The sequence below is a fragment of the Onthophagus taurus genome, chromosome 6, assembly GCF_036711975.1.
Source record: "Onthophagus taurus isolate NC chromosome 6, IU_Otau_3.0, whole genome shotgun sequence".
Taxonomy (NCBI): Eukaryota; Metazoa; Arthropoda; class Insecta; order Coleoptera; family Scarabaeidae; genus Onthophagus; species Onthophagus taurus.
The window spans coordinates 11,745,082-11,763,280 of record NC_091971.1 but is presented as its reverse complement, the minus strand read 5'-3'; the positions used below and the strand labels follow the sequence as shown (position 1 = coordinate 11,763,280).

Below are 18,199 nucleotides of genomic sequence, written 5' to 3'. Positions count from 1 at the left end.
CTCATTTGAATCAGCATTAAATAATAAAAGAATTTTTAATAAATTGCATTTATATAACTTTAATTTTTTCCTTTCAATTTGACACATACAACATAACCTTAAAATAAATTTTTGAAGTATCGGTTGGCGCTTAGATTTGAGTGATTAAGTTCGAATAAATTTAATAATATCAACAAAATAATGTTTCCAAAAGCAGATTGGGCAAACTTCGTCGACGAACAAGAAAAGTTAGTTGCAAATAAGGTGATTTTATTAATTCGCGCGAAAAACATAACCTCACATTTACAAAATCTGCTTTAGCTCTCCAACGTAGAAATAACGAAAACGAACGAACTCCCTAAAAGTGATGTCTCTTCTGACGAAACCGACCAACCTAGCCTTGCTGATTCTAGTTTTTTGCAAAAATTAATTCGAAAAGGTTTGGTGGACAATAAAAATGATTTGGAGATACAACGGCAAGACCCCAATTCGCCTCTGTTTTCAGTTAAAACTTTTGAAGCATTAGAATTGTAAGAACGTTTTAATTTAACACATATATTAAGTTTTATTAATTTTGATTCTTAGGAAACCCAACTTATTAAAAGGAGTTTATGAAATGGGGTTTAATGCTCCCTCGAAGATTCAAGAAACTGCTTTACCTACATTACTTACAGATCCCCCACAAAATCTTATAGCGCAATCACAATCAGGCACAGGAAAAACAGCAGCTTTCGTTTTAGCAATGTTAAGTCGTGTTAATCCTGATCTCAGATATCCTCAAGTAAATTCAATTGATTATGTTATGATTTTTTTTTGAGTATTTTTTTTTATTAGGTGTTGTGTTTATCACCTACTTATGAACTAGCGGTTCAAACAGGCGAAGTTGCTGCCCATATGGTTAAATATTGTCCAGAAATTGAATTAAAATCTGCTGTGAGAGGAGAAGAAGGTAAAATAATTTATTTTTATTGAATCGTTTTATAAACTTGTCGTATTTTTTTAATTACAAAAATAGTACATAAGTGTAACTAATAACTATGTTATATATTAATTACTTTATCGCCCCTAAATCATTATCTTAACTAAACCACCCGCTAGATGGCGTTACCATATTCAGGGTGGTTCAGTTTTTAATTGGGAAACTTTACTAGGATTTGAAATTTTGTATGTATGTACTACAGGTTAATACCTTATTTTCAACCATACCTTAAACTTCCCTAGCGCCCTCAAAGGGGATGTAATGCACAACTCCTTTAATGTTTTTATAACAACTTTTTAACGCCATGGAATATTAACATGAAGAAATATGGGTTGTAAAGCTTATTCATTATTGGTACTTTTTTGTCTCTTTAGTCTTAACGATTAAATCAGCAAATTACAATCAAAGTAGGCGCCGAAATAGCGCCGTTAAAAGCTTTAAATGTCAAAAAATTGACAGTTTAAACTTATTTAGTATCTCTATACTATCTCTAAATTTAGTATCTCTCTATTAAAGTATGCAAAAAAGTGCATTCCATTTAAAATAATAATATTAGTTGCCATAGCAACGAAACAAAAAACAATACAAACAAGTAAATACCGACAAAAAATGCGCCACGATTAATAATGATGCTTGTATTTGAAATATTTTTCTTTAAAACCACAAATGGTGAAGTTATTGGCTATATTCCAGACATTTGACACACACTGTATAACATTAATTTTCTGCCAATAAGCCAATATAGGTGTCTAAATTTGATATCAAGTCCCTTTATTTATATTTAATTTTATTAGCCATTGTTTGGTCCAGTTTTCTATTGAATTTAAGGCCAATTGTAACTTATTTGCTGCAACTACTTCATTTTCTGCAACAGCCAAGATCGCTGTGTCATCTGCGAATGTAGCTGTTAAAGTTTCTGGTACCTGAGGAAGGTCGAATATGTAGAGTAAGTACAGTGTTGGGCCAAGCATACTTCCTTGATAAGCGTTTTCGTATTTTACTCTAAAATATTGATCAGAAAGATACGATTTTAATGGTTGGCTATACGTTGATGGTGGTATTTGGTCTAGTTTGTAATTTAAAGCATGTTCAACATCCAAAAATACGGCTGAGCAGACTTTATTTTCTTTCATTGCTGTTACGATAGTATTCGTTATTCTATGCACTTGGTCTATTGTTGCATGTTTATTCCGAAACCCAAATTGATGTGTTGGTATTAGAGCTTTTTCTTCTATGATAGGTTTTAGTCTTTTTAATAGTAATTTTTATACCAGACAGTCTTTCAGATGTTCAGCAAACAAATTAACTTTTTCTTGATTGCTCTTAGCCCAATTTCCATTGTTACCCACTATTTCGAATTGGAGGTGTATGTGTTTTTGGAGCTTTAAGCTTTCTTATTGACTTCCACAAAGAATTAAGTAATAAGTACTGGCTTCGTCAGTACTAGTAGTCAATCTTTTAAGTAACAAAACATCTATAAGAATTTTCGAGTGCATCAGATCAGATTCTTGCTATTTTCTTTGTTCAATTTCATCGTGTTCTATCTGTTATAATAATCTTAATCATTATTAACATTTAGTTTTTCAATATCATGTCTTTTTCTATATTTTATATAATTTGGACCAAATTCCATTTGCTTCTGGTGTTTTGACTTGCATAATTAAAAAAAAAGTTGTTGAAGACTCAGTTGTCTCAGTTATGTTGAGGTTTCTTCATGATTAGTTAAGAGGTTTGGATCCTTCCATAGTTTAGCAAATTCTGAAAATCGACTTGGATCATTAGTTAAGACATTCTTTACGCCTAAGAGAGTTATATCTTGTTTTGTATACTTTCTATTCCTTTCTGATGTTCCTCTTCTATTACATACTTGTATCTCAACAACCATAAACGATTTTTTAGAACAGGTACTTTTAATGAAGAGCAAATGCTTCACCACACAAATCCTAAAAGTTCTATTTATAAATTGAGAAATTGATTTTCCACATTTTTTATTACTTATCAAGACACTGAACTTCTTAAAAATTCGAACATTACATACTTATATCTCAAGAATTAAAAGAGATTTTTCAAAACAGATACTTTTATCGAAAAATAGATACTTTGCTTAATAATATCTGAAAGTTTAGAAATAATTCTCCATAAAATAGATTTTCTAGAATTTTTATTGTTAAATCTTAATAAATTAATCTTTTTTAATTCTTAAGATATTTTAATCTTTTTCCGTTATTTTACAACCACAGCTTTTAATGAATTTTTAATGCATTAATTAATTGGTTATTGTGCTTTTTTAGTGCCTAGGGGATCAAAATTAACAGAACAAGTTGTTATTGGTACTCCTGGAAAAGTATTAGATTGGGCTTTGAAGTTTCGCGTTTTCGATTTGAGTAAAATCACCGTTTTTGTGTTAGATGAAGCCGATGTTATGATTGATACTCAAGGTCATCAAGATCAATGCATCCGTATTCATAAGCAAGATTTATCGTTGTAGTTTCACCTTTAGTTTTTAACTTTTTTAATTTTAGATGTTTAAGTCAAACATGTCAAATGATGTTTTTCTCTGCAACATACAATCAGAAAATTATGGATTTTGCAGAAATAATTGTTAAAAATCCAATAATAATTCGGCTAAAACGCGAAGAAGAAAGTTTAGATAATATTAAACAATATTATGTTAAATGCGCAAGTCAACAAGAAAAATATAATGCTGTTACAAACATTTATGGGACAGTTGGAGTTGGTCAGGCGATTATTTTTTGCCATGTAAATGATTATGTCGTCGTTTTTTTAACAAATTATTTTTAATTATTTCCGTAGACAAGAAGAACTGCGAATTGGTTAGCTGAAAAAATGTCTAAAGATGGTCACGCAGTGGCTATTTTAACTGGGGAATTGAGCGTAGAGCAGCGAATACACGTTTTAGATCGATTCAGAAACGGTACAGAAAAAGTTTTGATAACAACGAACGTTTTGTCGAGAGGAATAGATGTTGAACAAGTTACCATTGTTGTTAATTTTGATTTGCCTCTTGATGGAAATGGGCAACCCGATTGTGAAACTTATTTACATAGAATTGGTCGTACTGGGAGATTTGGTAAACACGGTATCGCGATAAATTTAGTTGATTCTTCTGAGGCTATGGAAATATGTCAAACTTTCGAAAAACATTTTGGTCGAAAAATAAAATATTTAAACGCTGATGATTCCGATGAAATTGAAAAAATAGGCGCATAAAAGATTTATTTTAATTAGTGTTAGGATTTTCTGTACCTTTTTGGAAAATAATTAAAACATTTGATTTCTTTTTCTTATAATTCATTTAACTTAATTTCATTATTTAGTACATTGCCTTTTATAAATCTATGAATTACAGGTGAGAATAAATTTTTATCTACAATTTTATTTTTATTTCCCCCTGTTAATAAACTAACAATAATTCCTATTGTTATTGCGGTTATACAACCTAAAGCTGTATAATACATATACGATATTCTATAAAGAAAAAACGGCGGATCCAATTTTGGTTTCGCATCCGGATGTAAGGTTAAACTTAAATATTCCATAACCCAATTTGGATTGCATCCTTCTACAGAAACCGGCTTTTGAGGAAATTGTATCAGATTTTTTGCCATTTGCATTTGAGTTCCAATTGAAATCCACGCTATTAATCCACCGCTAACTAATCCTCCACTTAAAGCACCCTAAACAAAAAAGAATTCAAAAAAAGATATATTTTTATTTCAAATTTTTACCCAATGATTTACAAATGGAAAAAACATTCCTAAAGTAAATATCCCCAATAAAGGCCCAGCTGTTATAGCTGCTAAACTACCCGAAGCTTGAATTAAAGCACCCATTTTTTCAACCACAAAAACTAGACCAACACATATCGTTCCTATGATAACAACAATTGTTTTCATTAACAAACTCGCGTAAGCTTCCGAAAGAGGTTTTTTAACGTTCGGTTTTATTAAATCTTCAAATATTACCCCAGTCATTGAATTTAAACCTGTTGACATTGAACTAAAACAAAGTTCAACAAATAAAGTTATGATATAAAACAAAAAGATATTTATAAATTACCTTAAGGCAGCACTAAAAACTCCACTTACAAATAAACCAGGTAATCCAGGCATAGACCCAGCTATATGCATAACAAAATATGGTAACAATTGATCTGATTTTGTAATAGCACCTCGAGTTATTGGATCGCATTTATGGTAAGTAGCGTAAATAAGTAACCCCATAAAACAACACATTGAAACTAACGCCATTATTCCAACGACTAATATACCTACGGTTCTACAATTATCACAACAAATTAAAATAATAAATAAAAAAATAAAAGACTTGATTAATTAATTTACATGTTGGCCTTTCTTAATGTGGGCATTGCAAGACATCTTTGTACCATTGCTTGGTTTATAGAACAAGAAGCTAACCAACCAAAGTAATTCCCGATTGAAACGGTCCAAAATGTATGTCTTATTGTTGGATCCCAATTAAAACTGTGTAAAACAAAAAATTTGATTTTGAAACTACTTTTTTTATACTTTTTATTACTTAAAAAAATCGATTCGACCTCCTTCGTTATTTGTATTCCATACTTTTGTGAATCCTCCAGCGTTTATTGTTCCCATTCCTGCTACGCATACCAAAGCACAAAACATAACTAATGTTTGAACTGTATCTGTCCATACTACTGCTTTCAATCCACCCTAAAATCAATATCTTCATTAATGTATTTAAAATAATTAAATTAATGCATTCAAGTTAATTATATTGTCCTTTATACTCTGATATTAACAATCTTCTGATTCAACCACAAAATCAAGTTTTAGCTGAACAATTGCAATTGGTGCAAAAATCTAGCCTTGTATGCACGTTTTAGTGCTGAGCACCAAACTATGGCTCCATGAGGAAATAACGAAATAACTGCTATAAATATAGCAACTAATGTGATCATGATAGATGGGATGAGATTGCAGTAGGTGTCTTTGCAAAGAAAACTCTGCTCTACCTTGACCAGAAGAGATCAACTCAGTTCCTGGGAAAATCAGAAAGTGACTTGAGGTTCCTCACTCACTTCCTGACCAGAGACATCAGGTTACATAAGCATATGTTCTACATGAAGCTGGCGAACACACCCCTTTGTAGAGGATGTGAAATGGAAGACGAGATGGTAAGTCATATTGTTTGTGACTGTCCCAACCTCGCGTGCTTAAAGGAATCCATTTTTGGCGTACCATGGCCACAAATTTCGGGCACTTCACTTTAATGTATTTAATAGATGAAAAATTTAAATGTCAAATTTGACATTTGGAAAATTTCATTTGAATTTGACCATAACGAAAAGTATAGGATATCCAATACAAGAATTGATGCAAATTCAAATACTTTATTTATTTGACTTAATTAAGTTTTCTTAATTAATTTAGTGTATTTTTATTAAGAAATTTATTAAATTGATTTTTATAAACGTATTTTCTCGTCACATATCGCCATCTATGAATAGAAACATCTACGATTTGTTTAATAACATAATAACCAAACTGAAGTAATTTTTTCATCTTGTAGGTATTGAAATGATATTTTGATATCTATTATTAAAAAAAAACATTTTTGTTGAGCAATTGCAAAAATTGTATTTATTAGCATAATAAATTTGTAAGCGCTTCGCGTAGCGCCATCTTTTAACAACCACCAAAAACAAACTACATTCCTACTTTTGTGAAGATATTAAAACAAATTTTAAGTATTTATTTTATTCATATATTTTATTATTTATATTACCTTTGTTTATTGTAGAATTCTTAATTTTTGAATAAATAAATTTTGCCAACTTTAAAACTTATACGCCGCCTACTAATCAATTAAAACAAAAACACAAACGTCACTTTATAAAAACAAATCAAACGTCAACGATTCAAAATTTTAGTGTCTACTAGTTAAATGCTCGATCAAAATTCACAGTACACAGGCATGCCGAAATGTACGAAAAATTTAAACATTTATGGTCATCTCCGACAATGGAAATCGAAGGACAACAAGATGCAGGTAATCAGCAAGACGATATGGACGATCAAGCCCTAATGCTTCTGTTAGCGTTATCGTTAATTATGTCAGTATTCATACCGTCAGTGCTTGTTATTTCGCCGTCGTTAGTAAACGAGGGCCCCCTTCTTGCTTCGTTAATTGTATTGATACTCGTCGGTCCCGTTTTAGATGTAACTCCATACGATATTCGTTATTTCGTCAGTAGCATTGTGTGTCAGTTTAACAGTTTTGTGGTAAACATGAATAGCGCTAGAATTTGATGGGTTTTTTACTTACCAATGTTGTGTAAAAAATGCAAACGATGCATACAACTGGTGTTACAAGGTGCAAGTGAATACCCGTTACTAAAAATTAGAAAAAAATCGAAGAAATTTGGGTTCTATAAGCTTTTATTATCTTACCTTGGCTAAAAGCCAGTGCAGGCACATATATCACTATTGGTATGTAAAGGAGCATCTTGAGAAGAAATAAAGTTGATCCTAATAATCTTACTGTTTGATTAAACCTTAGATTTAAGTACTATAAAAATGCAAAAAAAATCTAATTGAATGATTAAGTTCTTAATCTGTGGTACTTACTTCATAACTCGAGGTAATTTGCAATTTGTAAAAAACAGGAAGATATGCAACTGCCATTGTTATGGATACTAAACCTTCTGATGTAATTATCATCCAAAATTGGGTCCCGTAGGTGTAAATTTCTGCTGGTATTCCTAACATACTTATTCCTGATATGTAACTAAAAACATTTGTTTTTAAAATAAAAGGTTTTTGTTTAATAATAACCTATAAATAATTAAGCTATTTGGTAAGACAACATCAAAGTTTTTATTTAAAAATTGCAATTTTGTGTAAATTATGAAAGGGTAAAATCTAAAAGGATTGCTGCATCCCACAGCTCGATGGCCCGATTGTGACGTCATGCTTGGGGAGTCTACTTTTTTTTGCACTTTGTAATAGCAAATGCTTCAAAACGACTTTGGTTCAATACAACCTAGCGTTATCTAGCACTGTCACTAGAACTAACACTAGACCTATAACTAGAAACAGGAATAAAAAGTTCTGTTTTTAAAAGAAAAGTTACTGCGCAATAAAAAATGTTTATGAAAACAACCTTAATAATTAAAAATGCTGAATTGTATTCAAACCACCATAACCGAGAGGTATATGGAAACTAAGAAATCATTTATGACACAACAAAACTAGAACAAATTTGCTTTAAATTGCTTTTTATTTCACTCCGATATCTCAATTAAGTAGTTCTTGAGATACGATATTTCTAATTTGATAATGTTAACTTGATAGCTGTAAAATGTGCAGAGTTCTATTTAAAGTACCATAATAACGGAATTTATGGAAACTAAGAAATTATTTATGGCACAATAAAACGATAAAATTTGGTATAAATTGCTTCTTATTTTATTCCGATATCTCAATTAATTCCTGAGATATGATGTTTCTAATTTGATAATGTTAACTTGATAGCTGTAAAATGTGCAGAGTTCTGTTTAAAGTGCCATAATAACGGGATTTATGAAAACTAAGAAATTATTTATGGCACAATAAAACTAGATTAAATTTGGTATAAATTGCTTCTTATTTCATTCCGATATCTCAATCAGCTCTTGAGATACGATATTTCTAGTTTGATAATGTTAACTTGATAGCTGTAAAATGTGCAGAGTTCTATTTAAAGTACCATAATAACGGAATTTATGGAAACTAAGAAATTATTTATGGCACAATAAAACTCGATTAAATTTGGTATAAATTGCTTCTTATTTCATTCCGATATCTCAATTAGTTCCTGAGATACGATTTTTCTACTTTGATAATGTTCACTTGATACCTGTAAAATGTGCAGAGTTCTATTTAAAGTACCATAATAACGGGATTTATGGAAACTAAGAAATTATTTATGGCACAATAAAACTAGATCAGATTTGGTATAAATTGCTTCTTATTTCATTCCGATATCTCAATTAGTTCCTGAGATACGATTTTTCTACTTTGATAATGTTCACTTGATACCTGTAAAATGTGCAGAGTTCTATTTAAAGTACCATAATAACGGGATTTATGGAAACTAAGAAATTATTTATGGCACAATAAAACTAGATCAGATTTGGTATAAATTGCTTCTTATTTCATTCCGATATCTCAATTAGTTCCTGAGATACGATATTTCTAGTTTGATAATATTAACTTGATAGCTGTAAAATGTGCAGAGTTCTATTTAAAGTACCATAATAACGGGATTTATGGAAACTAAGAAATTATTTATGGCACAATAAAACTAGATCAAATTTGGTATAAATTGCTTCTTATTTCATTCCGATATCTCAATCAGTTCTTGAGATACGATATTTCTAATTTGATAATGTTAACTTGATAGCTGTAAAATCTGCAGAGTTCTATTTAAAGTACCATAATAACGGGATTTATGGAAACTAAGAAATTATTTATGGCACAATAAAACTAGATCAAATTTGGCATAAATTGCTTCTTATTTCATTCCGATATCTCAATCAGTTCTTGAGATACGATATTTCTAGTTTGATAATGTTAACTTGATAGCTGTAAAATGTGCAGAGTTCTATTTAAAGTACCATAATAACGGAATTTATGGAAACTAAGAAATTATTTATGGCACAATAAAACTAGATTAAATTTGGTATAAATTGCTTCTTATTTCATTCCGATATCTCAATTAGTTCCTGAGATACGATTTTTCTACTTTGATAATGTTCACTTGATACCTGTAAAATGTGCAGAGTTCTATTTAAAGTACCATAATAACGGGATTTATGGAAACTAAGAAATTATTTATGGCACAATAAAACTAGATCAGATTTGGTATAAATTGCTTCTTATTTCATTCCGATATCTCAATTAGTTCCTGAGATACGATTTTTCTACTTTGATAATGTTCACTTGATACCTGTAAAATGTGCAGAGTTCTATTTAAAGTACCATAATAACGGGATTTATGGAAACTAAGAAATTATTTATGGCACAATAAAACTAGATCAGATTTGGTATAAATTGCTTCTTATTTCATTCCAATATCTCAATCAGTTCTTGAGATACGATATTTCTAATTTGATAATGTTAACTTGATAGCTGTAAAATGTGCAGAGTTCTATTTAAAGTACCATAATAACGGAATTTATGGAAACTAAGAAATTATTTATGGCACAATAAAACTAGATTAAATTTGGTATAAATTGCTTCTTATTTCATTCCGATATCTCAATTAGTTCCTGAGATACGATATTTCTAATTTGATAATGTTAACTTGATAGCTGTAAAATGTGCAGAGTTCTATTTAAAGTACCATAATAACGGGATTTATGGAAACTAATCGGTCTAGGTCTAGTGTTAGTTCTAGTTTTTGGTCAATAAAAGTATCCGTCTTGTTAGATAGTACTGTCCATGGAAAGTACTACCAACTTTGCATATTTGACAGTTGACTTAAAAATAACTAAAAATGTTGATAACGTAGAAAACAATTTTACCATAATATATGATTTTTATTTCCAGAAGTAATTTTATATTTCCATAGTAACAATAAAACACAATTAACAAAAACCTCAATTAAAGAAAATGTCTAAACGTGATTTAGAAAGGAAACAACGAGAAGAACAAGAAGCGACAGCTTACGCTTTTCAAGAATTTATCCAAACATTTCAAGACAATTCAACCCCCCCAAATAAGCTTTTTGTCAAATCGGGAATTTTATACGCAAAAGATAAAGAAAACGAACACGACAAAGGTAAAATTTACAATCCAAAACCTGTATTAAGACACCACGGGAATCAAGAGACGATAAAGAAAGCGATTGAATGTGCGACTTTGTTAAGAGATACTCGAAATGAACGCATAAAATCTGGTAAACCAAAATCAAACTTGGAACTTTTAAAAGAAGAATTACGTCAAAGACATATTGAAAGAGATGAACGCTTAAAAATAAGAAATGAATCATCTACACAGAATTTAGTTTGTTTTGAATCTGATGATGTATCAACGACGAATCTTTTCGTTGCAAACATTAATGTTAATATAACAGAGCAAGATTTAATGAAGATTTTTGGCGTTTACGGGCCATTAGCGAGCGTTAAAATAATGTGGCCTAGAAATGAAGAACGTGGTCGATCCAACGTTGGATTTGTAGCGTATATGAGTAGAAAAGATGGTGAGAGAGCGTTGGAGTGTTTAAAGAATCGTGATGATATGCGCGTTGGTTGGGCTAAACCTGTTGAGTTACCACAACACCCTGTATATATCCCACCTGAATTATTAAAATTACTTTTACCACCCCCTCAAACTGGATTACCTTTTAATGCACACATTAAATCAGATATTTTAAGAAATAAAGAAAACATTGATGATGTTTTAAAAGATGCTTATGTAACAGTTACAATTCCTTTAGATAAAAAGTTTTTAGCCACAATTCATCGGATGGTCGAATTCGTCGTTAAAGAAGGTCCGTTATTTGAAGCGATGATTATGAATAAAGAAATTAATAATTCAATGTTCCAGTTTTTGTTTGACAATAAATCGCCGAATCATATTTATTATAGATGGAAACTTTATTCAGTTTTGAACGGCGAAAGCGTTTATGAATGGTCAAACAAAGAGTTTCGTATGTTTAAAAACGGCAGTGTGTGGATACCCCCAATAACGCCTAATTACAGTTTAGGAATGCCCGATAATTTAGTTAAAAATGAAAAAGACGACAAAAAAACGTTATCGCAAGCACAAAGAAATCGTTTGATTAATTATATTCAAAATTTGAACTCGTCAAGGATTAAAATAGGAGAAACGATGATTTTTTGTATCAACCACGAAATTGCGGCTAAAGATATTTCGATCTTAATCGCGGAATCTTTCGAAAATGCCGCCACGAATCCTCTCAAAAAGATTGCTAGGCTTTATTTAATTTCCGACGTTTTATATAATTCCTACATTAAAAAAGGTGGAGGTGGAAAAATGACTTATATTAATGAATTTCGGAGACATCTTAAAAAGATTTTTGAAAATTTAGAAAAATCCTGTGATGCGTTAAAATATGATAAAGATAAAGATGATTTCAAAAATAGGTAAATCACTTTATACACTATTAATGTACTTGAACTTGTCTTTATTGTTACTTTAGTGTTACTAGTTTCGGTACTCGGCCATTATCAGAGACTATGTCAAATGTTATATATAATATCGCCATCCAGTCTCTCTCCTCTCCCGTTCGACCCAGCATGTGCTCCCATTCAATACATCCCTGATGTGATCACACTGATCACACAGTAATAGATTAAGATATCATCAGACATTTAACGTTGTCTCTGATGATGGCCTATTACTGCCGAAACTAGTAACTAGTACATTAATAATCTATAAAACTATTTTTCTTAATTAATAACTCGTATAATAGATTTCAATTATTTTTATTGTTTTAGAATTTTAAAAGTAATTCATTCTTGGAATATTTGGAAAATTTATCCAAACGAATTTTTACGACGTCTCGAAAAATTATTTATAAAAACGATAGAAATCGATGTAAACGATGATTCCGAAAATGACGAACCATTAGATGGTCAAAATTTAATTAAACGATCCCTTTTAAAAAACGAAATTAAAACCGACTTAGCAATAAGCGCGGACGTGACCATTCTTCCAACGGCAATTGCAAAACGAAATTCGCAACCGAATCAATCGGATTTCGTTCAATCGAAATGGGAAAGTGTTGACCCTCAAGACATTGAAGCTCAAGCCATGTCAACGAAACAGATTTATAATATGGAACTTGAACGGCAAATGAAAGAATTAAAAAGTCAATTGAATCAGATTACGGAAGAGGAACGGGGAAATTTACGTAGGATTGAGGTGATGGTGATGCAATATCAAGATGAATTGGAAAGTGGGAAAAGAAAGCGGAGGAAAGGGAAGAATTTGGAAGAGGATGTAAATTTGTATCGTAAGGAACTTTTGGAGAAAAATAAAAATGTTGAGTATAAACGGAGGTTGAGTCCGATTAGTTCCGATAGTTTCTCTTCGGATGAAGATAAAAAGGAAAGTAAAAAGAAGAAGTTTGGGCGAAAAGATCGAAAGGAGAGATATCAAAGATATAAAAAGTAAAAAATGTTTGCGGTTATTGTTAATATTTTGAGTTATGAAGTTAAATATAAAAAATATATTGTAGGTACAAGTAGCGTTTTGCTCAATATTCCAGTTTAACAAAACGATTTTTATAGGAAGTTGAGGTGCGGGAAGAAGTCTTTTTGACTTGTCCATTATATTATGCTTATTGTAGAATTTAAAATGATGGCTGTTATTGTGTTCTTTTCGTGTACAATATTTATTTCAAAAGTATCTTTTAGTACATCTAGGAAGTCCAGTTTTCTTCATTGGCAGTAGATAAGAAAAGATTTTTACACGCTGTCTAGGTATTTTGAGGAACCTCATCATTTCTTGCCCGATTCTTGATTCTATTATTGATTGATGGAGTCTGTTGCTGTGGTTAATCTCTTCAGATACTTCGAGCAAGTACTAAATGTATAATATCTCATCACAAGTTAGATCCGTGGTTTTCGCTTATGGCACAAATTCGTAACCACAAGTCTCCTTGCAACATTTTCCTTTCATTATTTTTTGAACTTTTCAGTGTTCAAAGCTTTTAATTTTGGTAAGAGTACATTGTACAGTTTAACTGATTGATAATGGAAGTTATTTTGTGACTTTGAAAGTCTATGTAGTGGCAAGGTTTATAGAACATAAGGTTACCTAATTCCCTATGCCTCTGTAGTATCGATTATTACCCCGCAGGTTGACGTCACTGGTTCGATACAGTCAGAATAAAAGATAGCCTATACGTGCCTATACTGTGGTACAGTCTATATAAAATATTTAAACCTCGCATCGTGTTGTGTTGTTCATAGAACCAGCTACGTCACTAACCCACCTTGCCTCTCAGAGGAGGAGAATCGGTATTGGGTAACCTTATGTTCTATAGACCTTGATGTAGTGGTACCAATATGTCACATCCATAACCTGCGTTCTTGGGTACGTGTTCTTTTTTTGTATGTATGTAATTCAAACAGGATAGAATAAAACATGATGGTATTGTTAGTATTTTTAGTGCCTTGAAAATCGTTCGACAACTCTCATTTGGACCCAATTTTGCAAGTATTCTAACGGCTTTTTTTTGTGCTTTAAAGATGACCTCAATATCGTTTGAAGCACCCCATATAAGAATACCAGATGTTGCTATACTGTGAAAGTATGCAAAATACACACTTTTTATTTCTTTGATCCGTAAAACCATTGACACCACTCTTAGGCAATACAAGGATGTTGACAACTTTTGTATTATATGTGCTTTCCACGCTAAGGTCGAAGAAAGTGTTATGCCTAGAAATTTCACGGTTTCGTCCTTAACATCCGTTCATGTTTTGGTATAAAACGTAAGAATTTTGGTTTTTTACTTATTTAACTGCAGACTATTTGAGTCAAACCATTTTTTCGCTTGCTCTAACGTTTCATTAGTTCTTTGCTGTAGCTGCTTAGGTCTGTAGAAGAGTTAATAAAGGATGTGTCGTCTGCATAGAGATACATTGAATCAGCATGTGATTCATGTGACCCATTTATGTATAGCAGAAAAAGTAGGGTCCAAGAACAGAGCCCTATGGGTAGATTGTACTATGTGGGTAGAAATGTACATAGTTGTAAACCACAGACGTGCAAATAAGCATACTGCACTGAGAGAAATGGATTGTACTATGCACTAAAAATATACTATAAGGTATAATACGTTTACTACGAATAGTGACAGCGAGACGAGATTGTATTCAGTACAATAAATATAATGAATGAAATAATGCTGCATGTACAATATTTTTTCTATAATACGATAATTCTGTATGTTTTTGAGGTGGATTTATTTCAAATATATATGAAAGTTTATATGCAGTTTTCCTTGTTTCCTCTATAAATGAGTATTTTTCCTTAATATTTTTGTTATTCGTTTCATTCTCGACTACTTCTGTTTTTTCGAGGTCAATGCTCTGTTTTGGATTCATTCGTTCAAACGAAACAGGTGTTTGTTTTTTTGTGGCACGTGGTGGTGCGTTCAAGTTTGTTTCATTATTCGATATTATTTTTGAAGGTACCACCTCTGTTGGATTCTCAATAAATTTTGGAGAAATTTCCTGTTTTATCATGTTCAACTCATTGATTAAAATTTTATTATCGTATTTCAATTGTGATATCTACTCTTAAATGACTGGATTATCTTTTCTGTCATGTTTCATTAATTTGCTTATTCTATCGAAAATTTGAAGAGAATCAAGAAAGTTTTTGGGGTTAGGTTTATTTCACATGAATTGCAAGTCCAGGATCTTATATTCCCATTTTTTTTAATTGCCCTGAATTTCTCTTCACTTATAAAGCGTGTTTTTTATAGTAGAAGTATAAAACTTTGAAATGGATAAAACAAAGATGAATTTTTGTTGAAAGCGCAGCTCCTGCACATTGTGGTTGTTCAATTGATGAACGAAAAAGTCAGTAATCATGGCTCTATAGTGGTCCCTGTTGACTGTAACGTTCTGACCAGCATCGTTTTTAAAGAAGTACGAACCAATGATTCCACCAGCCGATAAAGCACACTAAACAGTCAGTTTTTCTAGATGTAACGGTGCCTCAACATACACTTGAGGATTACCATCACTCCAAATGCGGCAGTTTTGTTTATTGACGTATCCATTCAAACAAAAAAAGGGAGCTTCATCGCTAAACAAAATTCGCTTATGAAAATCGGGATCAACGGCAATCTTGTTTTGGGCCCATTCATCGAATCTACGCCTTGCTATGTGATCGTGTGACTTCAATTCTTGCACGAGTTGGATTTTGTAAGCACGCAAACCAAGATCTTTCCGCAAAATCTTCCATAAAGTGGATGGACACATATCCAATTGATTGGTTCGAGTCTTCCTCTACGTTACACTCTACAGCAGCAATGATTTCTTCTGTAGGCACTGTACGACGTCTCTGTGGATGCGTGTTATCATTTAGAGTAAACGTGGTGCGAAAACGTTCCATAGTTAATGGGGAATTAATTGCTCTGATGAACAGATATTTCGAACAGAACTATGATTTTCTAAATAAATGTGCACAATTTGGAAGCGTTGTTGAGGCGTCAGTCTATTCATGTTGAAATGCCAAACCAAACTAAACATAAATCACTTGACAGCTGACAAAATGGCCGCCAGTTAAAAAAGTGTTGCCAACTTAAAATTCTATACCTTTATAAAAATACCTGTTATTAACGCATATGATAATTTTTCAGCGTAATTACCACTATTTATGTAGGTATATATTTATATATATTGTTTAATATTGTTATTAATTATAACCAATTAATTCGTTATATCGAAATTTCGATCACCTCATTATAACGAACGGCTTACAATCCCCTTGCGTGTTTACTACATCGAGGGTTTACTGTATTTGCTTATTATTATCCTCCTTGAGTGTGATGGGAATATAATAGTGTGTACTCAACACCTTGCGCCCTCTGCAAAGCTTTTTTTAACTCTATGCAATTTTTACTAAATCAAACAGCTTCGTATTTCATTCTAAAATGTTAAAATTTAAAAAAAAAGAAAATTCCTAGCATTTTTCTTTATTAAATGTGTCTAAAGACCTTCATCACAACCATTATTAAGAGATTAATGTCAATTGTCAAGATTAAATGTCAGATTTGATGTTTAAGACTGAATTTTCAAAACGTTGATTTAATAATTAGTCACCAATTCAAAATTCGTAAAGGAATAAGATCACAAAATGACAAGTTTTTACAATATTCATTTAATCGCAGTGATGATTATTAAGAGGTTAATATGAACTGTCAAATTAAATGTCAGATGTGACGTTGCAGTGTCAGTTTGACGTTTAAGTGTCAATTTTTGAAATGAATGTATGGATAGTTTAAAATTTAATTTGAAGTACATATTAGGATAATAATAGTGATTTTGAAATTAAACTTACCTGGCTATTAGACTCATAGAAATTGGAAAAATTCCCATAGTTTTTCCCCCCATTAAGTATTCTGAAGTAGTATCTTGTTTAACTTTAGCAAAAAAAGCAAAATAAACACCGATTAAAGCCGATACAATGAGCATAACACCGAATACGATGTAATCGAATACATCAAAATATCTATCGATGGTTTGTTCGACAAGATCGTCCATTGTGTTAGAATAAAAGTGAATGAATGAGGTGAGCTATACTCGAATTGTACGCAAAATGAAAAAATTAAAAATAAAGAAGTAGTTATGGAGGAGGAGGTCTCCGTGCTGTAAATAATACAAATAACAATGTCGAAATGCAAAATGGTCCAATTATCTTCAAATATAGAGTATCTTGGCGAATTAGTGACAATTGAAAAATGGGGCTCTCGTGTGGACGCTTATAATACTCTTCTTCTTAAACACGTACGATTTAAAAATAAAAAGGACACTCGACCAAGTAAATTGTTAGGTATAAAAAGACGAGCATCCTGTCGTAGAGATCCCCAAATGGTGATTTACAAACATTTTTCCAAAAACTAGAAATACTTTTGGAAAAAATAGAAACTGATTTGAATGACTTTAATATAAATGTTCAAGATAACATGTTACTATGTTAAGTGTTTTTGATGTAACTTAGTAATATGTCATTGCGGCAATAAATAATTATTATTATTAGAAGAAAAAAGAACAATTTTATACAATTTATTGTGTTAAAAGGTCAAAAAAAAATGAAAGATAAAAAAACAAAAATTTTTAAATTATTTTTAAGGGAACACTATTTATTCAAAAAGAAAAAATATGAAATAATATGCACAATAAGTATCAAACAATTTGTGATTGTTTTTTTTTTTAATTTTTTTATTATTAAGTGTACCAATCATGTAGTGGAACAAAAAGAAAAAATGGAAATAGCTCGCTCTCAAGATGCCATGATGCAAAACATTTGTATTGATTAAAAGATTATTAAAAAAACCATGTTCTGCACATTTCTTAAAGGTAATAACACCGATTATTATTAATCTTTTTTTTTAACTACAGAGACATCGTTCGTAATTAAGCGAAATTTCGCTTAGCAACGTATTTTTTTTGTATTTTCTTTTTTACCGTGACAGATCATTTATTTT

General features: G+C 31.2%; 3 protein-coding genes across 3 annotated transcripts; 2 read left to right on the top strand and 1 right to left on the bottom strand.

Annotated features, from left to right (window-relative positions):
* Nucleotides 1-80: 80 nt before the first annotated feature.
* On the top strand, nt 81-4,352 carry LOC111424336 (putative ATP-dependent RNA helicase Dbp80). The gene is made up of 7 exons (XM_023057839.2): nt 81-243; nt 301-509; nt 565-760; nt 814-928; nt 3,250-3,427; nt 3,481-3,718; nt 3,773-4,352. Exons 1-7 carry the CDS (start codon nt 181-183, stop codon nt 4,187-4,189), a joined length of 1,416 nt encoding a protein of 471 aa, XP_022913607.1. The 5' UTR covers nt 81-180; the 3' UTR covers nt 4,190-4,352.
* LOC111424384 (sodium-coupled monocarboxylate transporter 1-like) lies at nt 4,240-17,332 on the bottom strand. The gene is made up of 9 exons (XM_023057891.2): nt 17,053-17,332; nt 7,591-7,750; nt 7,414-7,531; nt 7,289-7,356; nt 5,519-5,673; nt 5,323-5,463; nt 5,039-5,257; nt 4,708-4,978; nt 4,240-4,656 (listed from the first exon to the last, which is right to left on the bottom strand). The coding sequence occupies exons 1-9, from the start codon at nt 17,253-17,255 to the stop codon at nt 4,264-4,266; spliced, it is 1,728 nt and encodes a 575-aa protein (XP_022913659.2). The 5' UTR covers nt 17,256-17,332; the 3' UTR covers nt 4,240-4,263.
* LOC111424304 (U2 snRNP-associated SURP motif-containing protein-like) lies at nt 6,851-13,216 on the top strand. The gene is made up of 3 exons (XM_023057804.2): nt 6,851-7,012; nt 10,555-12,113; nt 12,468-13,216. The coding sequence occupies exons 2-3, from the start codon at nt 10,618-10,620 to the stop codon at nt 13,144-13,146; spliced, it is 2,175 nt and encodes a 724-aa protein (XP_022913572.1). The 5' UTR covers nt 6,851-7,012; nt 10,555-10,617; the 3' UTR covers nt 13,147-13,216.
* Nucleotides 17,333-18,199: the final 867 nt, after the last annotated feature.

Bases quoted from the DNA above. Each gene is read 5' to 3' on its own strand.
- LOC111424336 (XM_023057839.2), top strand. From the start codon at position 181: ATGTTTCCAAAAGCAGATTGGGCAAACTTCGTCGACGAACAAGAAAAG. The intron at 510-564 runs GTAAGAACGTTT...TTTGATTCTTAG, and splicing joins ACTTTTGAAGCATTAGAATT to GAAACCCAACTTATTAAAAG. The intron at 3,428-3,480 runs GCAAGATTTATC...TTTTAATTTTAG, and splicing joins CAATGCATCCGTATTCATAA to ATGTTTAAGTCAAACATGTC.
- LOC111424304 (XM_023057804.2), top strand. From the start codon at position 10,618: ATGTCTAAACGTGATTTAGAAAGGAAACAACGAGAAGAACAAGAAGCG. The intron at 12,114-12,467 runs GTAAATCACTTT...TTATTGTTTTAG, and splicing joins AAAGATGATTTCAAAAATAG to AATTTTAAAAGTAATTCATT.
- LOC111424384 (XM_023057891.2), bottom strand. From the start codon at position 17,255: ATGGACGATCTTGTCGAACAAACCATCGATAGATATTTTGATGTATTC. The intron at 5,464-5,518 runs GTAATAAAAAGT...TGTTTTACACAG, and splicing joins GGTCGAATCGATTTTTTTAA to TTTTAATTGGGATCCAACAA. The intron at 5,258-5,322 runs GTAAATTAATTA...TGATAATTGTAG, and splicing joins ACATTAAGAAAGGCCAACAT to AACCGTAGGTATATTAGTCG.